The sequence below is a fragment of the Stegostoma tigrinum genome, chromosome 2 (assembly GCF_030684315.1).
Source record: "Stegostoma tigrinum isolate sSteTig4 chromosome 2, sSteTig4.hap1, whole genome shotgun sequence".
In the NCBI taxonomy this organism is placed as follows: Eukaryota; Metazoa; Chordata; class Chondrichthyes; order Orectolobiformes; family Stegostomatidae; genus Stegostoma; species Stegostoma tigrinum.
The window spans coordinates 112,651,139-112,675,850 of NC_081355.1; the positions used below are offsets into that span (position 1 = coordinate 112,651,139).

General features: G+C 40.3%; 1 protein-coding gene across 2 annotated transcripts in view; it reads left to right on the top strand.

The window, feature by feature from the left end:
* Positions 1-24,501, top strand: part of fam171a1 (family with sequence similarity 171 member A1) — a 182,629-nt gene extending 158,128 nt beyond the window's left edge. Inside the window, exons 6-9 of one of the 2 annotated variants that reach the window (XM_048562980.2) lie at positions 1,052-1,156; positions 20,479-20,595; positions 20,907-21,030; positions 21,753-24,501. In XM_048562980.2, the coding sequence (XP_048418937.1) occupies positions 1,052-1,156; positions 20,479-20,595; positions 20,907-21,030; positions 21,753-23,346 (1,940 nt within the window). In that variant the 3' untranslated portion in view covers positions 23,347-24,501. The remainder of the gene's footprint in view (positions 1-1,051; positions 1,157-20,478; positions 20,596-20,906; positions 21,031-21,752) is intronic. The other variant, XM_048562987.2, reaches the window with a different exon arrangement.
* Positions 24,502-24,712: the final 211 nt, after the last annotated feature.

The following is a 24,712-nucleotide window of genomic DNA, read 5'->3' on the forward strand; positions in this document are numbered from 1 at the left end:
TAGCCCAGTATAGTAGTTGTAATTATGGAACTTATAAATACTTAAGCCAAGTATCATGGACATGCTCATTCATTTGTTTTGTATTCTGTCTGATTATTGTATGAGTTACTTACAATTATGAAGGTTACAAACAGATTCTTCTTCAGAACTAAGCTGAATTTGGGAGAAAACTTAAAGTACCAGGTGAGCTTGTCTCCATCAATCAGGGAAGACCTGATCACACTTTGCAGTCCTTGAGCAGTTAGCTGCCTGGGTTCATGGCTTATGTCCCCATGAGGGATATTCCACCTCTGAGAGTTGCTGTCCCAGTTGGCAAAAATCAAGACCCAGCAACGCCGCTGTTTCTTTTATTTTGTCTTGTTAGGAGCACTTCCACAATAATTCCCATAGACAGAAATATTACCCCTGACAGCTACTGCTCTGTTCAGAGGAGAGAAAATCCTGAGTAAGAATTTGAAATTCCCACACCATTCATTCAAGTAGCAATGTAACTTCATTCACACCACTCTTTTTAAAAATTTTTTTGTGGGATGTAGGTGTTGCTAATCGGTAATTGCCCTGAAGAAGGTGGTGGTGACCCCTCTTTATAAAGTCTTAGAATTATACAGCAGGGAAACAGACCCTTCAGTTCAACTCACCCATGCTAACCAGGTATCCTAAACTGATCTAGTCCCATTTGCCAGCATTTGGCTTGTATCCTTCTAAACCCTTGCTATTCATGTACACACACAGATGCCTCTTAAATGTTGCAATTGTACCCGCCTCCACCACTTCTTCTGGTAGTTGGTTCCACACAGGCATGACTCTCTGCATGAAAAAGTTGCCCCTCAGGTCCCTTTTAAATCTTTCCCCCGTCATCTTAAATCTACGCTGTCTAGTTTTGGCCTCCCCTAACTTTGGAAAAGGACCATGGCTATTCACCCAATCTATGCCCCTCATGATCTTATAAACCTCTACAAAGTCACCCCTCAGCTTCCAATGGTCCAGGGAGAAACTTCCCAGTGTATCCAGTCTCTACCTTTTTTGAACCATAGTTGTTTGTTTGGTGCAGGTACGCCCACAATGCTCAAAGGAATGGAGTTGCAGGATTTTGACTCAGCCACAAGGAAGCAACAGCAATTTTGTTCCAAGTCAGGATGGAGCAGGGAATTTACAGGTGATGGTACTCCTGTGTGTCTGCTGCCCTTGACCTTCTAGTTGGCAAACATTGCAAGGTTAATGGCCTAATGCTGTAAGCTTCACAGTAAATCTTTACAGTGAATTGTGAGATTATACTTGCTCGAAGACAGTTCTGTAGTACGATGTAGGATCTTGATCTTCATTTTTGTAATACTCAGCAATATTCTGCTCGCAATTGTATATCTTCTGGCAAATCTAAAATGGAGCTCAGCTTTTATAATGACTGTGTTGACGTTTGTGACTTGTGTTGTTTGCTGAAGGTGATTATTTAATACTGTCATGAGTTTGTTGGACAGCCCATTCTCACAGACTTGCTAACATTGTATAAATTATTAGCCGGAACTACACTGCAAACTTCCTGAAAATGGCTTGACTTCTGTGATTTGTCACTAAGCAGCTGGGGGGATGCCAATGAATATGAGTATGATGTAATATGTAAATATAGCAGCATGTGAAAACCATGATTTTTATATCAGTGAACCAGAAAATTTTCACTTATTACAAGTTTTTTTTTGATTAGACATTGAAGATTATGACCTGAAGGATGATCTGCATTATAAACATGTTTTAGCTACAGTATCCTATGGAAACAAAATGACAAGAAAGCTCTTTGAAAGGGCCAGCATGGGGCCCAATGTTTTGAATGGCCGACTGTGCGAGGGCAGTCTAAAATTCTAAGGTTTTGCAGAAAAAGTATTGCCTTGTTTAAATTTGCACAGATGTTTTATATGAATTTTGCTAAATTTTAGATTATGAAACAAAATATTTTTCACGTTTCAAGGTAATTCATTGTTTTAATGGTGGCTATGTATAACTGTATACATTAATTATATGTAATTTATATTAATTAGTTTCATGTCAAAATCCCTATAAACAGTGTTAACAAAACTGTTTCTAAGCTGTTTTAATATTCAAAGAAAGCATTTACAATATGTGTGCTTCAGTTAGGCTAACTTATTAAAGAAACATTATTTATCTATCTATAGAGAGATAGTTAAATGACATGATAGTCTTCTGATAACACAATGTCTAACGTCACAGTTACAAAGCACAGGAGGGTAACAACTGCACCTCCCAGTCGCAAACCATTTCCACTCCCCCTCCCATTCTCTTGATGACATGTCCATCATGGGCCTCCTGCACTGCCACAATGATGCCACCCGAAGGTTGCAGGAACAGCAACTCATATTCCGCCTGGGAACCCTGCAGCCATATGGTATCAATGTGGACTTCACCAGTTTCAAAATCTCCCCTTCCCCCACTGCATCCCTAAACCAGCCCAGTTCATCCCCTCCCCCCACTGCACCACACAACCAGCCCAGCTCTTCCCCCCCCACCCACTGCATCCCAAAACCAGTCCAACCTGTCTCTGCCTCCCTAACCGGTTCTTCCTCTCACCCATCCCTTCCTCCCACCCCAAGCCGCACCCCCAGCTACCTACTAACCTCATCCCACCTCCTTGACCTGTCCGTCTTCCCTGGACTGACCTATCCCCTCCCTACCTCCCCACCTACACCCTCTCCACCTATCTTCTTTACTCTCCATCTTCGGTCCGCCTCCCCCTCTCTCCCTATTTATTCCAGTTCCCTCCCCCCATCCCCCTCTCTGATGAAGGGTCTAGGCCCGGAACATCAGCTTTTGTGCTCCTGAGATGCTGCTTGGCCTGCTGTGTTCATCCGGCCTCACATTTTATTATCTAGGAGGGTAGCTATCTGTTTCACCATGTCCTGTACCAAGGTCTAGATTCCATTATAGAACATGATTTACGGAGCTGTAAGTTAATCATGCAGCGCCACTGACCTCACTTTGCAGTGCATAGTGATCAATGTTGTGGTAAGTTTATCAATGAGGGCTTTTATAGGCAGATTGGAGACAGAAGTAATTTGAAACACAAAATAACATTTATAGAAGGTAACAAGACAGTGGAGGAGGTTAGCGATGTAAGATCCATCCAATAATAAGTATTGTATTAAAAGCCACCCCTTTAAACCATTAACACTTGTAAATTGCAAATTATGAATACTCTTTAATGCACCAAGTCTGTGTGCAACTTACCGCACTGGACATAAAGATCAGTAAGAGGCAACGGCTGATGAATGAGCAGCTTTTTTGTCATGGAGATCTTTTTTCCACCACTCAGCAGCTGAGAAACCCTTCCTACTCTAGGAGCGAATACTGCCTGGCTCCCGTCCAGACTTTTTATGCCAATGTAGGACGCTAGGTAGTACAACCGCCCTTAGATAAATGTGCAATGCTATCAAACTGGGGAAAAGGAGTCAGGAATTGAGTGCCTTATGAAATAGGAGCAGCTGTTGCAAGAACTATTGTCAAAGGAAGGTGGTGTTCAGTGCTCAGGTTAGAGAAAGGTTTGAGTTGGGGAGAAGCAAATTGAGGAATGAGGGCTGGCAGGAAAGATTGAAACTAAGGGCCTACTTGGAGAGAGGTTTCTCTTTTTATCTAAAACAGAGATGAGGAGAAGTTACTTTCCTCAAAGCTTCATGAATCAGGGTATGGGAAGAAGCTGCAGGTCCTTCTTGTATCAGTTTGAAATGTGCTGAGTTGTGATATCCCTCAAACGTGCTCAAATAGTCGCTTCAATGTTTCTGTTTCTAAATATACGTCCACTTACACAGTGAGAGAAACTCATGTAAAGTTTCAAGCCTGAACTGTGCTTTGTGCTCAGTTGCATTATACATAAGTTTTAAGTGAATCTGGTGGATAAAGAAAAGCACAAGTGCTTCAGTTTGCCAAGAATGGAAGACAGAGAGTGGACCATAATGAAATTGGCACAGACCATGAGTTAAAAGTTTAGCTTTCCTTCTGAACAAGTTGTCCATATGCTGTCCCAGTACTTTGGAACACAGCATAGGATCCAATAGTCTATGAAACTGGATAATCTTCAAGATAGCTGATCAGGGTTAAAGAGTGGAGATGTGTGGCCGAGTAGTACAGTGATTTATGAATTAGTGTGCAGAACTATCCCACTGGATTGGTGTAGATGTTTACAGTGCATTATAGGCACCTGGTCAGTAGGTGAAGATCTTGATATCTAGCAATCTTGATCTCTGCAATATCTAGAAAAGTAGCTGTTTGATTCATTTTTCTATGTCTACTGCACTAAACAGTTCCTGAAGAAAGATATAATGACACAATATATTAATGTAAGCATTCTCAACAATGTATTGGCTTTGACTGAATCTCCAGCTGATAGTTGCATCAAAGAAGTGTTGGAGCCTTAACCTGATTATGTTTGTTATTCTGTTGCCCACGACGTTGTCTGCGTTGTGAGAGAAGAGAGAATTCAGAAAAATAACGAACCGGTGTACTCTCTTTTCTCACTTCAGGGAACATACAAAGTGAGGGGATAACTGGTCCAAAATACAGGTTTACAACAGCTTAAAATGACTAAATTTAGAACAAACATCCAAAACACAGTGCCTATGGAAGGAAGATCCATATCGCAGAATCCCTACGGAGTGGGAACAGGCCCTTTGGCCCAACAAGTCCACACCGAATCTCAGGGCATCCCACCCAGACCCATCCCCCATAACCCACCTAAGCTACACATCGCTGAACACTATGGGCAATTTAGCATATCCAATCCACCTAACCTGCACATCTTTGGACTGTGGGACGAAACTAGAGCATCAGTGCTGTGAGGCAGCAGTGCTAACCACTGTGCTGCCCCTAATATGTTGTCCAAATCTCCCAGCATCTGCCAAGATATGAGTCAGATTCTGTTTTAGCCTTTTTCTCAAAAGTTGCACCTGATTAAGATGTGATGAAGAACCTGTTTTCTCAGACAGACGTGCTGGGACGGGTTATTGTGTAATGTGCCTAAGTTCAGTATCCAATGGACAAGACAGCCTCTGTAAACATTGCAGTCAACATTTTCTTTTTACTTATGCTAACATTTACTAAGGCTTTCAATTGTTTTTCTTACATTTATTTTCATAAGGCTGTTAGAATATTGTTGCCAATGCTGCTTTCTGATGCCGTGTTGAATTATTTAACAAACATCAGTATTCTTATTGGGTCTGGCAGTATAGGTGGAGGAGAAAACAGAGTTAACATTTCAGGTCCGGTGACCCCCCCCTCCCGCCTCAATTCTGAGCCTAGTTCAAAATTAAACTAGTTCTTAATAACAGATCCAAGTTGGTGTCCACATGGGGAGGAATCATTCTGGAATATTTGTGGACTTTTAAACACTACACTCTAGTTGAATATACTTTATAAATAAACTTGTGGCTCCCCCTTAAACTCACGTTATAATGCCTGTGAATGCTTTTCTAATTTATATCCAAATGAAATCAAGCTTAGTGATTCGTGTAACTCCTGGGATCAGTAATTTAAGTTGAGCAAGAAGCCATCTGTGACCAGAATCTGGGAGAGTTGTTGATGTGCAGTGAACAGTCTGACATAGATGACATTGCCTGAGGTGTGAACAAATATTCCAAAAGAAAACAGCGTTTATTAAAGGACGCTGCATTCCCAAATTATACGTGATTAAGAACTTCTTTTTAAAACCCATGATAAATTGTTTTCCGAGTTTTTAAAAATTGTATTTTTGCATTTTGGCTATTTCTGTGAATTATTCTGCAAACTTAATGCAAATGTGATCAGCTTCTTCAAGAATTAAATTAGAAGTTGCTAAAGATGTATCTTTTTTTTAAATATTAGTGGGACTACAGTGCTACAAAGCGATGGGTCAACTAACTTGCCTTTTCATCCAGAATTCAGGTTTGAGTTAAAATTTAAGTGCTACACCAAGTACTTTATTGCTGGAACTTTAGTTAACCAGGCATTTTTGTGCAAGTAAGCAGCGGCATCAGGACAGGATGAAAATGGTGAATCTGTTTCACTGTCACAAATGATGTTCCTAATTCCCAAGAAAGAGCTCAATGTTTATCTGTCCCTGGCCTGCATGATGTCTACATATCAGTTGTTTGTACTGGAAAGTGATTCACCAGGATGTTAACTCAGATGAAAAATGGCAGTTCATTAGAGATCATTTCCTAGGATGGATACAGCGAGCACAAGGGGGCATAGCTTTAAATTGAGGGGTGAAAGATATAGGACAGATGTCAGAGGCAGTTTCTTTACTCAGAGAGTAGTAAGGGAATGGAACGCTTTGCCTGCAATGGTAGTAGATTCGCCAACTTTAGGTACATTTAAGTCGTCATTGGATAAGCATATGGACATACATGGAATAGTGTAGGTTAGATGGGCTTGAGATCAGTATGACAGGTCGGCACAACATCGAGGGTCGAAGGGCCTGTACTGTGCTGTAATGTTCTATGTTCTATTGAATGCAATTTTTTGTACCAGAGCTGAGTGGTTTGAATCCCGTCTTAAGAATAATTGAAGATTATATTATAATACAGGAGGTCATTTGAGTTATCTTTGCTGGAAAAATTCAGATCTAATCCAGTTTTTACTCTCATTGAAATCAGTCCATTGAGTCCCTGATAGGCCTGTTCAGAGCATCCCACAGCCCGGATGTGTGTCTGTAGAACTGCAAAGTTATTACGTCCTTGAAGTGCACATCCAATTTCCTTTTGCAGACATTGATCATCTGTGCTTTTATCTATCCTTTTGAACAGTCTCCCTATCCCAATTTGTTCCGATATTAATTATTTTGCCCATCAAAGATACAGTGGTGCATGCTCTGAGTTCTCTACTTAAAGCCTTATGCCAGGGGTTTCCCAAGTTGGACGTTGGAATCCTCTAAGTGGAATTGCAAGCTTAGATTTTGTGATTGCAAGCTATGACACGCAATGGCTGACTGACCCCCCTGCCCCTTGCACTAATAGATCTTCTCTGCCTTTCCCCGCAGCTCTGAGGGGTTGCAACAGGTTTCAAGCTTCAAAATAGAATCATGGTAGGAAAAGGTTCAGTAAGCACTGCCTTAAGCAAATTCCCCTAAATGTCCCTTCTTCCCTTCCTGTTAATTTTACAGTAATGGCCCCTCATGTCCCAGACATTGGAAATAGGCTTTTCCTATTCACTGTATGAAAGCCACCATTAAAAGCCTGAAGCAACCACATGAAAACATTTTTTACTTATTGATAGAATGTGGGAGACACTGTTGGAAAAAACGTTGGTGACTAATTGCAATGTATCTTCGAGATGGTACTGGTAGTGGAGGGCGTGACTTTTTAAGGTGGTGGATGAGGATCCAAACATGTTGGCTCCTTTTTCCTGGCTGATTGAATGCATCTTGAGTTTCATGCAGCTATGATTCTGTGGTATATTATGAACTGCACTCATCCAGGCAAATGGGGAGCATTCCATCACATTCCTGACTTGTGCCTTGTAGATGGGGGAAAGATCCTGAGGAGTCAGGAAGTGAGCTATTCCCTGCAGAATATGCAGCCTTTGGCTTGCTCTTGTCGCATTGATATGCACTTCTGGTCGGCAGGCTGGTGGTGGTGGGCGATTCAGTGATGATCATGTCATTGAATGTTGAAGAGCGATCAATAGACCTCTGATGGAGATGGAGATGTATATTACTTGCCATGATTTGGACCATGCTTGTATATTGTCCAGGCTGTGTTGAAACAGAATTTAGGAGCAGGTGGACACGATTTGACTCTTTGAGCCTGATTTGCTCTTCAGTAAAATGATGAATGATCTGGTTGAGGCCTCAACTTCACTTTGTTGTACGCTACCCAGAACTGTTGACTCCATAATCGAACAAAAAGCAATCTAACTCAGTCCCCAATAAATTCAGTGACCCTGCCTCCACATGCTGATGGCACTCTCAGAGGAAGAAAAAAGTCTCCTTGTCTCCATCTTAAACAGGTGATCTTTTCTTCTTAAACTCTGTCCCTTAGTTCTTGTTCCCCCCCGCCACCTCCCATGCCACACAAAGACCCACAAGAGGAACTCCAGACTCTCAGTATTGTCATGGCACCTTTCCAATTTGCCTCGTGTTACAAGGGTTTAAAGCACAGAAAAAGGCCTTTCAACCCAGTCTGCACTGGTTGAAAACAAACACCTACCTATTCTAATCTCCTCATTTTCCAGCACATGGCCTGTTGCCTTGTAATGTCTTGGTCTCACATAACATATCTAAATACTTTTCACATGTTATGAGGGTTTCTGCCTCTACTACCTTTACAGGTAGTGAAATCCAGATTACCACCATCCTCTGGATGAAAATATTCTTTCTTCATATTCATTCTAAATCTCCTGCTACTTAACTTAAATCTTTGCCTCCCTAGTCACGATCCCCCCATCAAAGAGTAATGCTCCTTCCTGTCTGTCCTATCTATGCCCCTCTTTTTTATGCATCTCTCTCTTCACCCCCACCCCCCCCCCCCCATCCAAATCTCCTCTACTCCAAGGAATTCAACCCATGTTTATCCAATCTCTCAGCATAACTAACTTACAGGATACTTCTGCACTTTGAAGCTAAACTTAAAGGAGCATCAGCAAGTAGCATTGAATTGCTGCACAAGCACACTTTATGCACAGGGACATGTATTGTACTGGGTTTCACCACAGCTGGACACTCGCTCCTTTCGTGCTCACTCAACTTGATCCTACCTGGATGCTCACAACATTGCCTGACATGCATTCTTGTACTTTGCCACCCCCAGTCAAAGTGACCAGGCTTCTATTTTGCCGTTTAGCACAGACACAAAGCCAGGAGACTTGTAACAGTTAGCAGTCCTCAGTCAGCTCAAGGGAGACAACCTTCAGCCAAGGCTGTTCTTGTACGATAAGGTGAGGGCAGCCTCTGATATCAGTTCAGGGGCTCAGATGTGGTCAGCTGGCTACTTGTGGAGGTCAGCATAAAGATCCTGTCTTTGTAAAGGGTGAGCGGCCAAATGTTGGTTAGTCAATGTGATTGACATAACTGCCCTCGGAAAAGTCCTAGAAAACCACTCGGGTATTTCAGACAGCTCGGTAATATCAAACTGCTAAAACGTCTCAAAGGAATGGAACAGCTTGTGCCCCTGACGTCAGCCAGGAATTTGAAATTATAACCTCGGGACTGTGAGCACTGTAGAGTCCTCCTTTCTAACATCTGGAGGTAGTGCCAAAATTGGGAGAGCAGCCTCACAGACGAGTCAAGTATTACAATCTCAGGCTCCCTATTGTTATAGGGTAATGCCCGGTTGATATAAGTACCAGATCCTAAACAGGCTGGATAAATCATAAGTTTTCTTTTTTTTTGTTACCAAAGTGATCTTTTACAAAAACTTAAATATGCAATGGTGCACACTTTGTTTTAATAATAAAGCAAAACAAAAGTTTATTAACAACAGAAATGAAGGTAAACAAGTAGTAAAACCACTCTCTCCTCTTGTTACACAGATTCAAAGATTCTTAATCACAAGAGTAGAAACAACCCAAGCACTCTTTATACATTGAAAAGAAACAACAGCTTTGTATCAGTATCAGTAGAGATAAATGCCACCGTAGTCTTCCCAGACCATAGAACTGCTCTTTAATGAGAAAGAGATGACTGGTGGTGGTTTAACCTGAGGGCCACCAAACCTGAAGGGAGGGACGATTTTGAGAAAGAGAGTCCTTCATGGTAACGCTGGCCAGCGCAGAAACTCTCACACTGGTGGCATCAGGCTGCATTGCAAACCGTCCAGCCAACTGAGTTAATTGACCATTCCTTAAGGTAAACTCACCTACTGGACAGTTGGGCTGCTGTCTGACTGGAGAGAGATGATTTGTGGTGGGTAACCATGCCTTAGGTGAGGGGGGAGGGTGAGGAGGAGAGCCCTTCGTGATAACTTCAACTGGTACAGAAATTGAACCTGTGCTGTTGGCATCCCTCTGCATCACAAACCAGCTATCTAACCAACTGAGCTCACTAACCCTATCATATCAGATTCAGTTGCTCTGTTACAGCAGACTGACACTGATGCTATTCTAGTATTTAGTGTCATACCTATGGCAGGACCCATTCCAGCCAATTTGCAAGAGAGAGAAAGTCATTGCTTTTTTGAAATACCTGACCGACTTGAAGTAATTAAGGTTTCAACCTATGTGATGGAAATGTAGATAATCCTTTCTTAAATATTATGCTTCTGACATAACATACTTTTTGTGCTAAACTATACCTGACGCAGCTTCAATTCCTTTTCCAGTTTTTCTTCTAAAAATACTTAACTTCATTTCCACTAACTTTGTCCAAATATTCCAGTCTAGAATTTATCATAACTTCCTATTCTCAGATAATTTCCATACTTTAAACTTGCTTCCTTAGCGCTTTTTACTCGATCAAAAGACTTCTTAGAACTTTGGAACATAATGTATTCTTCTCTCTCAAAGGACTTTCCTACACAGACTAAAAGAAGAAAAGGTCCCAAGCCCTCTGAGTAACTCTGAGTTCCCTAGGACCTCTGCATAGCTACCTCATACATGGAGTTATGGGTACTGTATTCTTTAAAAATAACTCTCATCTCCAAAAACACAGACAAACCCATATGTTTAACTGAAAATTCATGTCATAGGCCAGACCAGATGAGGATGACAGATTTCCTTCCCTAAAAGACTGGGTAGGTTTTTGAGATTATCTACAATTGTAATCATTAGACTTTGTATTCCATATTTTTTATAAAAATTCAAATTCCACTGCTTGCCATGGTGGGCTTGAGACCCTGGTCCACAGTGCATTACCTAGATCTCTGCATTACTTATACAGTGACAAAATCACCATGTTATCACATGCCCTTGTCTCCCTTACCACATAATTGTCGGGAACTTACACTGTACACTCTGTACAACTTGATTATCATTTCAATAGTAGAGCATCCAATACTATATACAGTACTGTGTCACTGCCATTGCCCTGAGAAAATTCATCATACTTATATAAGACCAAAAGTGTTTGACCATTCCCTACCTACAACTGCAGTTCCAAGGCACAATGCAGTAAAATCTCAAGTCCTTTCACTATTAAATGAACACTCAAGACTTCTGCTTTTTTTGAAGATGGAATGCTCAACACTTTGTTGATTTAACACTTGTCTGCTCTTTCTGTGAACATTTCTACATTCTCCTAAACGCCACCTCTCTGAAGTGCCTATCTGTCCAGCTTCTTGGAACTCCATTTATTTTCATCCCTGTATATCTGACCGTAGACAGACATGGCATTTTCCACAATTCCTTCTCTAATCCTAATGGCTTACAACTCTTAGCTTTTATATAAGGTAAGTATTATAGCACGTTATTATGTCTTAAGTTGCTGCCCCTCAAAACGATGTCCTTCAGTGGGCGGATTTCCTACATTTTGGTGTAAGGGGAAAATAAATTTAATTGATTTTATGTTGTTCACTGATCGCATTTACAAAATAAAATACATCTGTGCCCTGAAGTAGACTCTTCAATGTGAATGTTACAGCATGAATGCTTCACACAGGGACAAAAAAAAATACCAAAAAGGAATGATTGCTTAACTGGAAAGAAAATAATGTGGATGGAAAATTAATGCCATCTGAGGCCTTTGATTGACAGTAAAGTGAAGCTATGACAACTATGTTCAATGGCATTGAGTAAAGCAAATCAGATGTTGGGATGTATTAAAGGTGAATATTGAGCCAAAATTGTGAGGTAATCCTAGCAGTTCATAAATCACACAGCTGCACTTACCGTGTTATTGCCACAATACAAAAGGGATTTTGCAGCTCTTGGAAAACTGTAGAACATAGAAACAGAATGATTGAAGAGATGGAATAATTCCATGAATTGGTCATGTTCTCATTGGAAAACAGAAAATTGAGAGGTGATATGTTTGCTGCTTTATGATTTGAAAGAACAAGTTCATATAAACCACCATGAATTGTTTCACAGTGTAGAGAGCAGTGGATTTAGAGGGCACGCACTTTGCTTGAAGGGGCTAAATCAAAACTAACCTGCAGAAAGAGTGGCCCTGAATTTATCGAAGCAAATCATCTTGTGGTAAGCGCTATGAGTCCGTAGAGTCATACAGCATGGAAACAGACCCTTCGGTCCAACTTGTCCATGCCAAGCAGATATCCTGAATTAATCTAGTCACGTTTGGCCTGTATTCCACTTTGCCTTTCCTATTCATGTGCCCATCAGGATGCCTTTTAAATGTTGTGGTTGTACCAGCCTCCATCACTTCCTTTGGCAGCTCGTTCTGTAAACGCACCACTCTCTGCGTGAAAAAGTTACCCTTCAGTTCCCTTTTAAATTGTTCTCCTCTCTCCTTAAACCTGTGCTGTCTAGTTTTTGACTCCCCTACCCTGGGGGAAAAAAAACCTTGGCTGTTCAACCTATCCCTGTCCCTCATAATTTGTAAACCTCTGTAAGGTCACGCCTCAGCCTCCGATGCCCCAGGGAAAATAGCCTCATCCTATTCAGCTTCTCCTTGCAGGTCAAACCCTCCAACCCTGGCAACACCCGTGTTAATCTCTTCTGTACCCTTTCAAGTTTAACAATATCTTTCCTACAGCAGGGATATCGAAATTGAACATTGAGTTGAATTTTTTTTCTAACACTTCAGCTCTAGTTTTGCCTTAAAAATTCTTGAGCTGTATGAATTAGAACCCCTACAGTGTGGCCCTTTAGCCCAACAAGTCCACACTGACCCTTGATGCATCCCACCCAGACCCATCCCCCTTTTACCCACATAATCTGTAGACCCTGAACACTACAGGCTATTTAGCTTAGCCAATCCACCTAATCTGCACATCTTTGGAGTGTGGGAGGAAATCAGAGTACCCGGAGGAAACCCATGCAAACGTGGGGATGAAGGGTCTAGGCCCGAAACATCAGCTTTTGCGCTCCTAAGATGCTGCTTGGCCTGCTGTGTTCATCCAGCCCAACACTTTGTTATCTTGGATTCTCCAGCATCTGCAGTTCCCATTATCTCAGACACAGGGAGAATGTGCAAACTCCACATAGACAGTTGCCCAAGGATGGCATTGACCCCAGGTCCCTGGTGCTGTGGGGCAGCAGTGTTTTGGAAATGGCTCATGGTAAGATAAAGGAAAATAGTCCCAATGTTCATTTCTGGGAACATTCTCATGTCCTCATCTGAAAGCCTTCACATCTTTCCTAAAGCGTGGCCATTTCCTAAAATGATGCAGAACTGCAGTTGAGGCTGAACCAGTATTCTGTGCAAGGTTAGCATAACACCCTGGTTCTTAAAGTCTGTGCCCCTATTAATGCATTCAAGCATGCTGTATACTTTATTAGCCACTCTTTTGATCTGCCCTGCCAGCTTTGATTGATCATGCAGATAGTCGTCCAAGTACCTCTGCACCTGCAGCCCCTGATCCCCCTGGATCTCGTATTCTTCCTACAAAATGAACTGCTTCACACATCTCTACAATGAATTTTATTTTCTGTGTGTCTGCAAACTCCACCCATTTGTGTCCTTTTGAAATTCTGCATTATCCCGCTCACAGCTTACAATTCTGCCAACATTCACACCATTGGTAAATTATGAAATTATTCCCTATACATTAAGGTCTAGGTCATAAATATTGATCAGGAATTTGATCACCAAACCAAACTGAGATATCAGAACAGGAGACCTAAAGCAGGACCAGAATGCTGGGTCTTAATAAGTGACTTAAAAGATACCATGGGCAGAGAGATTTAGGGATGGAATTCCTGAGCATGGGACCTAGACAGTTAACGGCATTGTTGCCAAATGTAAGAGAATTCTGATGTGCAGAACTCCAGAATCAAAGAGTGCAGAGATTTTGGAGAGTTAAAGGCCTACAGGATGCTAGGGGAAAGGAAAAAGGTTTATTTACAGTGCCCTTTGAGGCATTCAAAAGGGCTTTACTGTCAATTAAGTAATTAGAATTATAGTTGTTGTCATGATGCTAAAACAATAAGACCGGTGATCTGAATATGTCAAAGGCAAGATTGTGCATAGGCAATGGATAGCCTTTAAAGAATCATCACAAGGATAAGAGCAACTATGCGTTCCTTCAAGGTGCAAAACCTCAAAAAGAGTCAGTCAACCATACCTGACATGGGAAGTTAAGAGATATATAAGCAGAAGTATGGTAGAAGTACAGAATCAGGTTTGGGAGATTTTAGAACAGAGCAAAAGATGACCATTAAACTAATCAGGAAAGGGTGAATCAAACATAAATGCTGTCTACCAAAAGAAAACATAAAAATGGACTATGAAGGCTCCTACAGGTTTGTGAAAAGGAAACGTTTGGCTCAAGACAAACTATAGGCTAGACAGAAGAATCTGTAATGGGGAATAGAGAAATGGAAGAAAAGCTAAATGATTACTTTGTGACTGTTTTCACTGAGGAAGACACAAGAAATCGCCAAGAGTTATACAGGGAGAATAAAGGAACAAAAACAAAGTTGCTGGAAAATCACAGCAGGTCTGGCAGCATCTGAGGAAGGGTCACCAGACCCAAAACGTTAACTCTGTTTATTTCCTTCACTGAAGCTGCCAGACCTACTGAACTTTTCCAGCAACTTTGTTTTTGTTCCTGATTTACAGCATTCGCAGTTCTTTCAGTTTTTATTTAGGGAGAATGAAGAGTTGAAGGAAATTAGTATTTGTGAGAATATTGTACTGGAGATACTAAAAATTTGATAAATGCCTCAGTCTTGATATTTTATAACCTGGAGTATTGAAAGAGATAGCTACAGAGATAATCAAAATTCTATACATTCTGGAATTATTCCTTCAGATTGGAAGCTGGCAGATGTTACTGCACTTTTAAAGAAGAGAATGAATGAGAAGCCCGGGCACTATAGCTATTAGCCTTACATCAATATTAGGGAAAATGCTGGGATCTATTATATGGGATGCAGTAACTGTACACTTGGATAATAGTGTTCTGATTAGGCATAGTCAACATGGATTTTGGAAATCATGTTCAATGATCTTGGAGGTTTTTTTAAGGATATTATTAATAAAATTGACAAAGGGGCATCACTGTACATGGTTTACTTGGATTTTCAGAAGCCTTTTGATAAAGTCCCCAACAGAGACAAGTTAGAAAAATTTAAAGCACATGGGATGGGAGGTAATATACAGGCATGGATTATGGATCAACTAACTACAAGAAAACAAGTTATTCTTGCATTGGCAGGCAGTGACTACTAGGAAATTATTAGAGGAGATTCTTAGGGACAGGATTAATTCTTTGACCTCTCAGCTAATCACAGTATATATCAATGGACTTGGGGACCAAACGTAACATTTTCAAATTTGCAAATGTTACAAAGCTAAACAGGAATGTTGTAAGGAAGATTTAAAATATTTTCAGGAGGATCTGGACAGGTTTCGTGACTGGGAAATACCATGTTAGATGAAATCTAATATGGAAATTGTGTGATTATCCACTTTAGTACAAAGAACAGATGTGCAGAGTACTTCTTAACTACTCTTCCCGTGAGGATGAAAGATAAAGATGGCAAGTTTCAGGAACCTTGGATGACAAGAGATATTAAAATGTTAGTTTAAAAATAAAAAGGAAGCCTACATAATGTTTAGTAAACTGAAATCTGGGAGACATGGTGGCTCAGTGGTTAGCACTGCTGCCTCACAGCTCCAGGAACCTGGGCTCAATTCCACCTGTCAGCTGTCTGTGTGGAGTTTGCACAATCTCGCCGTGTCTGCATGGGTTTCCTCCAGTTGCTCTGCTTTCCTCCCACAGTCCAAAGATATGCAGGCTAGGTAGACTGGCCATGCTAAATTGCCTGTTTTGTTCCAGGAAGTGTAGATTAAGTGGCTTGCAGGAGGATGGACCTGGGTGGGATGCCCGGAGGTTCAACATGGACTTATTGTGCCAAAGAGCCTGTTTCCACACTCTAAGGATTCAATGATGATAAAATCAAACAAGGCCCTTGAGGAGTACAAAGGAAGCAGGAAAGAACTTAAGCAAGAAATTAGAAGGGGCATTGAAATATTCTTGGTCAGTGGGATTAAGCCCAAGGCATTTTATATGTATTTGAGGAGGAAGAGGCCAGCCATGAAGAGTAGGTCCCCTCAAGGAAAAAGAAGGAAATTTCTGCATGGAACTAGAGGAACTTAGTGAGGTCCTAAATGAGTACTTTGCATTGGTATTCACTAAGGAGAAGGAAATAGATGATGGTCAGATTAGAAAGAGGTCTATTGATATTCCGGTGCATGTCAGTATTAAAAAGAGGAGGTTTTGGGTGTCTTGGAAAACATTAAGATAGAAATGTCCCCCGGGCCTGATAGGACCTATCCCAGAATACTGAAGGAGGCATGGGAACAAATTGCTGGGGCCTTGACAGAGATCTTTGTATGCTTTTTAGCCAAAGGCGAGATCCCAAGAATACTGGAGAATAGCCAAAGTTGTTCCTTTATGTAATAAGTGCAAAGGGATAATCTAGGAAATTTTAGGCTGGTGAGCTTTACTCCAGTGGTAGGGAAATTATTGGAGAAAATTCTTAGGGACAAGATTTACTCACATTTGAAGAAGGACTTATTAGTGATAGTTGAGGAGGTGATGGCCGAGCAGTATTATCGCTGGACTATTAATCCAGAGCCCCAGACAACAATCTGCGGAGGCAGGTTCGATTCCCGCCACGGCAGATGGTGGATTTGAATTCAATAAAATATCTGAAATTAAGAGTCTAATATTGACTGTGAATCCATTGTCGATTGTTTGGGGAAAAACCCATCTGGTCCACTAATGTCCTTTGGGGAAGGCAACTGCCACCCTTACCTGGTCTGGCCTACAATGTGACTCCAGACTATCCTCTGAGCAATTAGGGATGGGCAATAAATGCTGCCTAGCCAGCAACGCCCTCTTCCCATAAATGAATAAATAAAGAAAAAAAAAGTCAGTGTGGCTTGGTGTGGGAGAGGCCTTGTCTCACAGACTTTGAGATTTTTGGGAAAGTGATGAAGGTGATTGAGGGTAAGACAGTGGATGTTGTCTACATGGACTTTACTAAAGCATTTGACAAGATCCCTTATGGTGGGTGCCCAGAAGATTACATCACATGGGTTCCATGGTGAATTGGTTAGTTGGATACAAAATTAGCTTGGTCATTGAAGACAGATGGTAATTGTGGAGCAGTGTTTTCCTGACTAAAAGTTTATGATCAGTGATGTTCTATAGTGATCAGTACTAGGACCTCAGTTGTTTGTAATGTTCATCGGTGACTTTGCTGAAATTGTAATTGGTCTGATTATAAGTCTGAGTAGTAAGTCTGTAGATGATACAAGAATTGGTGGAGTTGTAGATAGTGAGGAAGTTTATCGAAGGATACACTAGGATATAGATCAGTTGGAAAATTGGACCGAGAAATGCAGATTGAGTTTAATCTACAAAACTGTGAGTTGCTGTATTTTGGGAGATCGAATGCACGAGGAAAGAATACAGGAAATGGCAGGACCCTTAGGAGCATTGATGTACAGAGAGATGTTGGGGTCTAAGTCCGTAGCTCCCTGAAAGTGGCAACACAAGTTGATAAAGTGAGAAAGAAGGCACATGGCATCCTTATTTTCAACTATAATAGTTGGCAAGTCATGTTGCAACTGTTTAAAGCTTTAGTTCGGCCACGTTTAGAGTATTGTGTGCAGTTCTAGTAACAATTCTCAAGGAAGGATATGGAAGCTTTGGAGCGAGTGCAGAAGAGGTTTACCAGGGCATTGGCTAGACTGGCATGTATCAGTTATAAGGAGAGGTTAGATTATTTTCACTAGAGCATCAGAGGCTGAGGGTCTGCCTGATTGAAGTATATAAAATCATGAGAGGCATGGAAAGGGAGGATAATTATAATCTTTTAGTAGCCTAGTAATCACATAATGAGGGCATAGGTTTAAGGTGAGAGGGGAAAAGTTTAAAGGAGGTATGTGAGGGAAGTCTTTTTACACAAAGGGTGGTAGGTGCCTGGAACGTGCTACCGGGGTGGTGGTAAAAGCAGAGATGATAGCAATATTTAAGAGGCTTTTAAACAGAGAGGTGAACAGACAGGGAATAGAGGGGTATGGACAATGTGTAGGCGCATGGGATTAGTTTAGACTGGCATAATGGTCAGCACAGACCTGGTGGGTTTAAGGGCCTGTTCCTGTGCTGTACTATTCTATGTTCTAAATGATGAAAGTTTGGAATATTAGATGTGTAAAGGAACTTGTCTGTCCTTGTCATTCAGTCATTGAAGGCTAACACGCAGGTGCAGCAAGTTAGAAGGAAAGGTAATGGAATGTTTGCCTTCATGGCACAGGGATTTGAGTGAAGAAGCTGTGAAGACTTACTTCCGTTGTATAAGAACTTGGTCAGACCACACTTCAACTACTGTGTACAGTTTTGGTCCCCTCGTCTCAGGAAAGGTAATATTGCCTTAGAGGGAGTGCAACAAAGTTTTATCAGACTTGTTCCTTGGATAGCAGGACTGTCCAATGGAGGGAGATTGTGTAAGGTAGGCATGTATTGTCTACATCCTGCAGAATGAGAAATGATCTAATTGAAACCGACAAAGGAATAGACAGTCTAGATGCAGGTCAGATGTTCCCACTGGTTCAGGTGTCTAAAACCACACGACAAAAATAAGAGGGCACACCCCTATCTACATCAATGGAGCTGGAGTGGAGAAGTTCAAAAGCATCAAGTTTCTAGGAGTGACAATTACCAACAATCTGTCTTGGACCACCAAAATTGATGTGATGGTCAAGAAGGAAATTTGACGTGTCCATCAGCGGTCTCACCAATGTTTATAGTTGCACCATAGAAAACATACTATCTGGATTCATCACGGATTGGTATGGCAACAGCTCTGCTCAGGACTGTAGAAACTACAGTAAGTTGTGAACACCACCCAGACCATCACACAAGCCAACCTCCCATCCATTGACTCCATCTACACTCCTTGATGCCTCAGAAAGGCAGCCAACATCATCAAAGTCCTCTCCCTCTCTGGTTAAAATCTCTTCCAACCTGTTCCATCAGGCAGAAGATTCAAAAGGTTAAACACATGTACCAACAGCTTCAAGAACCGCTTCTTTCTGCTGTTATTAGATTTCTGAATGGACCTTTCAAATGCCAAATCTAATGTTGACCTCACCTTGTGCACCTCCTTTGCAGCCGTTACTATGTATTCCTCGCCCTTCAATCACCCCACGATCTTTGTATGTTTTGATTTGCCTGTATTTCGTGTAAAATAAAACTTTTCACTGCACCTAGGTACATGCGACAATAATAAATCAAATTAAATAAGGGAATATCGCTTAGGACCGAAAGATGAGAATTTCTTTCTTGGAGAATTGTGAATCTTTGGAATTTTATTTCCCAGAGATGAGTGGAAGCTCTATCTTTGAGTATACTTAATATAGAAGTTATATATTCCTGACAAACTGATCAGATTCTCATTACTATTCTACACACTCACATCTATGGACTTTCATTTGTTCCATTTTAAGATATTGCATAAACAACATTACATATATATTCATTGAGAAACGTCACACTTATTCATGTGGAAATGCTATATATTGCACTGATAACTTTTGTATTGCCCAACCCCAGTTGCCATTGAGTAAGTTGTCTTCTTGGACCGCAGTTCATTTTGCAGCCTGACTTCTAAGCTTTGGCTTTGCTGGGATTAACCTTATACAAGTCTGCTGAATGTGTAACTGAGAGCTGATTTTATCAGTAGATAGCTGTACCTTTTTCTTTTAAGTTCTGGGAAGAAAGCTTGCAAGGCATTCTTTGTCAGGCTTGGTTTGTCTTGCTAACTGTATCTGTTAACCATGCACCCTTTGCTCAGGTGAGAATCTCATCTGGTTTTGCATATTGATCAAATGGTTGAGCAACTACCTTAATTTGGTTGTTGGCCTTAATTGTGGAAAAAAATATTAACAATACATTTTTGTTCTTTGTATCATGTATTGTACTATACATATACGCCCTCTAGTGATTGATGATGAGAAACTTGCACAAATCAAACATTTCTAAACAATTGGAATCGGTAAGTGCAAGAGGTGAAAAATAATCTATATGAAATGTTTATTGCAATTACAAAATAGATATTAATTTTCTAATACTTACTGATTTGAGATAAGCTGAACTTTGCTAGGATTATAATGTCAATATCCAGAACAGGAGAAAAAGCTGCTGAAAAAGCACATTTTCAAAATACCATTTTTCCATCTACCTTCTCAACTCCAGTATCATTTACTTTGATTTATCTTATTTTACTTACAATTAAGTTTATATGAGGAAATTGGATGTGGTTCTTTACGAGGGTGCCAATTTTCCAATATTAATTTAATGAGGCCAATTATTTTTCGATAATGTATGACTATGATTTGAATCAAAGTTTCCTTTTTGATTGCTGTTTCTTAAGGTGCTTGGCTGAAGAGTGGATTGGGTCTTGTACAAAGAGAAGGCGACTATCTCACTTGGACATACTTCGCTCCACAGTTGGGTTACTGGGTTGCAGCTATGTCTCCTCAAAGCCCAGGTAAATAATTCAGGAGAATAGTAGCAACATTTCAGGGTCACCATGGATGGTGGAGTTTGGAATTCATGGACTAGAACACTGCACTACTGTTATTGATATTTGCTGATATTGAAACTGAAGGTGCCTGATAAGTGTAGGTATTACTGTACTTTCACAATTCTAAGCATTTGACATGGAATGAATGGTATTTCACCTGCTATGCAGTACAAAGGGATCCCATCTCCTACATAAAATGATTCTGATGATATTTGCAAAATTATTTACTTTAACCAAAATAAGTCATTTGATATAATATAACTTGCATATTTTAGGTAATATGGGTTCTGTTGGAGCCAGTGACATCACTGTCTATCATACAGCCTTCCTGTTGGCCATTCTTGGAGGAATGACTGTCATTCTACTGGTTCTGCTTTGTTTACTCATCTATTATTGCAGGTAACTTTTCAAAGGAACATGTTTCTTAAAACAAAACAGAGCACATCAAAATAGTCCATTTACAAAGGATGGGATCTTTTTAACAATGACAGAATTTTAAATCTTAATTTCTGATAGACTGTGTGCTATGTCTTGCATGATTTTTTTCTTATTATTAATGCTTCTTTTTAAACTGTTTACAACCAGAGCTATATGAAAGATTTTTAATTTTTCTAGAATAATTTTGAGTTATGTTAATATGTTTTGTCTAATATGTGTACCCCAGTGAGGTAGAAAATTACTCCCTGCAGCGATTCTCCTTTGCATTTGCAGTCTCGACAATACTCTCAAGAAAACATCTGTTGACTGGGAAGAATAAAATGCAGATTGGAGAAACTAGGTCAATGTGTTTTCATAGAATCATACAGTACAGGAGAGGCCCTTCATTCCATCGAGTGTATACTGTCAAAAGAAAAGCTTTATTTAAGTGTATGTTCATTCATTATCGTTCAGTCGTTAGAATATAATTTATTCATTACAAAGACAATTGCAGAAGCAAAATACAAGACTCCAGAAGTTGCTTTTTAAATTGCCAGGTAGATGTTTCTTGAAAAATTTTGATGTATTTGGTTTATTCTTAAAAGATATAACGTTTAACTGGAAATTCATCAATTATATGAGGTGACTTATTTCAATGCAATCTGAAATATTCTTTCTTTCCACCCCGATCAATTTCTTTACAGGAGAAAATGTTTAAAGCCCCGTCAGCACCATAGAAAAATTCAGCTGTCCTCTGCACTAGACAGTTCTAAGAAAGACCAAGCAACATCCATGTCCCACCTCAACTTAATCAGTGCAGTCCACATGGAATTGGTATCATCCAATGGAGAGGCAGATGTACGTACACCAATGTTGAAGCCCTCATACAGTACTTCACGAGAATTCAGTTCTAAAGAAGAATTAATTTCACACAAAGACCCATCTTTAAGAGAGACCTTAAAGGACGAATATTGTCGATCTCCTCCTCGAAACTATCACCTCAAAATGGCAAGATCCATTGATGTTTCTGAAGATTTTGAACCTCCTGCGAGAGAAGACTATAGAAAGAGCTACAATTCCGTTGTTTCGCAGCCCCTACTGGATAAAAGAGATAAAGAAGTTCAGGCTTCAATAAGACTTCTTTCCACAGACAGTAAAAGTAGTATTCAAGAGCCAGACTATCAACTATCATATGTTCCTGACAAAGCACAAAAAGTGGACAGAAAAGCAACTGATTACATGATGTCCCGGTCAGTTGATCATCTTGAAAGACCAACCTCTTTTCCACAGCCAGGCCAGTTGCTCTGTTGCAGTTCTGCAGATGAGGTGAACGACAATGTTTATAGAAAAGTGCTACCTACGTTAGTTATTCCTGCCCATTATATGAAATTGCCCATGGAATATCAGTCCATGGGGCAGCCTTTGACTGCCCCTGCAGAACAACAGCTGGATTTTGAAAGATTACAAGCAGAGCTTTCTATTTCCCACCAACAGATGCATCCTCATTCTCAACAACAACAGCAAGTGACACCACAAACTTTATCGCAGCAGCAACTTCAGGAAACAGAAGGTGGAGACTGGAGTCCCCAGTCATCCACCATGTCAGAATCTGTATCCATCCCAGCATCACTAAGCGAAGCAGCAATGGCTCAGATGAATAGTGAAGTCCAACTCTTTGCAGAAAAAGCACTGCTAGAAATAACAGGAGGAAAGCCTCTCCCTCATCCCAGAGCTTGGTTTGTGTCCTTAGATGGCCGTGCAAACGCGCAGGTTAGGCATTCTTACATTGACTTGCAGAAAGCTGGCAAAAATGGGAGCAATGATGCAAGTTTGGATTCTGGCGTGGACATGAATGAACCAAAACCTTCCCGAAAGGGAAAAGAAGCAAGAGAACAGAACCTTTCTGGCAGTATGACATACACTAGGCTGGTGTATGTGGATGACATGGAACAGAGCGGCAGTGAAAGTGGTACAGCTGTCTGTAGCCCAGAGGACACCTCGATGAAACCACTAATGGATGGGTCAGCTGAAAGAGATAGTCGCACAACATTAGGATTACAGAATGAAAACATCCAGCGAATTGAAGAAATTGAGGAGTGTCTTCCAACGAGTCCACGACACACAGAGACTGCTGAAACTGATGAAAAGATAATGAATAATGAAAATGACCGTATTAATGACAATGATCAAATCAACGAGAATGATGACAATGACAGCACTGAAGACCAAGACGAGGATAAAAAAAGCCCTTGGCAGAAACGGGAGGAAAGACCTTTAATGGCTTTTAATTTGAAGTGAGCATTTACAGGTTTACTCTCATGGGAGTTAAAATAAAGTTGCCAAATATGTTATGAAAGTGTGTGTTCAGTTGTGGGAACTTGAGATAATGAAAGAGGGAGAAGACATAAATATATTTGAAAGGAGCTGTGAATGCTGTGCTGATGTTTCATACATTGTGGGGAAAGTGCTCAGAGAGCTTTCTTGCTTGAATGAAGGCCAGTGAGACAGCTAGATGATTAAAGAAAGATAATGTCTTCAAATTTATTTTTGCCATAAATGACCTATTGTATGAAATAATCAGTTCCATGCCAGATATTTTACCTAAGTATCCGAACAGTGGCAGTGGTTGATGGATTGTGATTTATTTGCCAGAATTATACTGTAATATTGTATAAAAGGGCATCACGCTGTGTCCACAGTTATAGAATATTTGAAAGAAAGGCTATGCATTGCTGCTTTTAAAATTATGTTGCTTAATTCACTTGTCACGTCTAATATCTGTTGTAAACTATTTTTGTTAAGATAGCTTATTCTATTGAATTCAATATTGTTAGAACATTTAGCTACCAGTATGCTGTGAATGACAACACTCAGTGATGGCAGAAGCCACTGATTAAAACCAAACTGTCCTCTTTATTGAAAAAAAATCTGGTCCGGTATTCTCCAAGTGCCTTCATGTTTTCCACTTAACAAACCCTATTTCAATGGTTCTTGTCTCTGGACTCTTGAAATTCTGCTTTTCATAATTGTCAGTTTTTTGACAGTTCTGTATTGATTTGCATGCAATTATCAACCAGTTGTGCTTTTATGTCATGCTTAAATTGCAACAGTATATTGTAGATAGTAACGTGTATTGTATTACTGGTTTGCTGTTGAACTACAGATAGACTAGAGAACTTTTACAGAGACATGAAAAATGTAGCCATGAATGGATGTTCTGTATATATTGTATGTTTGGCTGCAGTTGAATATTTTAATTGCTAGCATTTCCAATGTCTTTCCAATCTGGGATAATTGAGTGGTCAAGACTGAATGATCAATGTGTTCAAACCAACATGTTATCCTTCTGTGTCATTTTACAGTACAAGGATTCCTTTTCTGTACAATCATTTGGATTAGTTGCTTGTTTCTACAAGTCTAATTATTCAAAATAAATCTTGGGTAAAAGCTGAAGTTTCTTGTATTTATTTTTGGAAAGATTTGCAGTTAGTCTTTTTTTAAGTCCTGTATTTATTATACCTTTCTTTATTTAAGTAACCAATTTCAGGGAGCATTTGATTTTTTGAGCTCATGGTATTGAATGAGAAGTTGAATATTTGCTTACTCTGATCGCATTAGCTGTTTTACAGGTTATAATAAATCCAAATGTATAAAATGCTCCCTT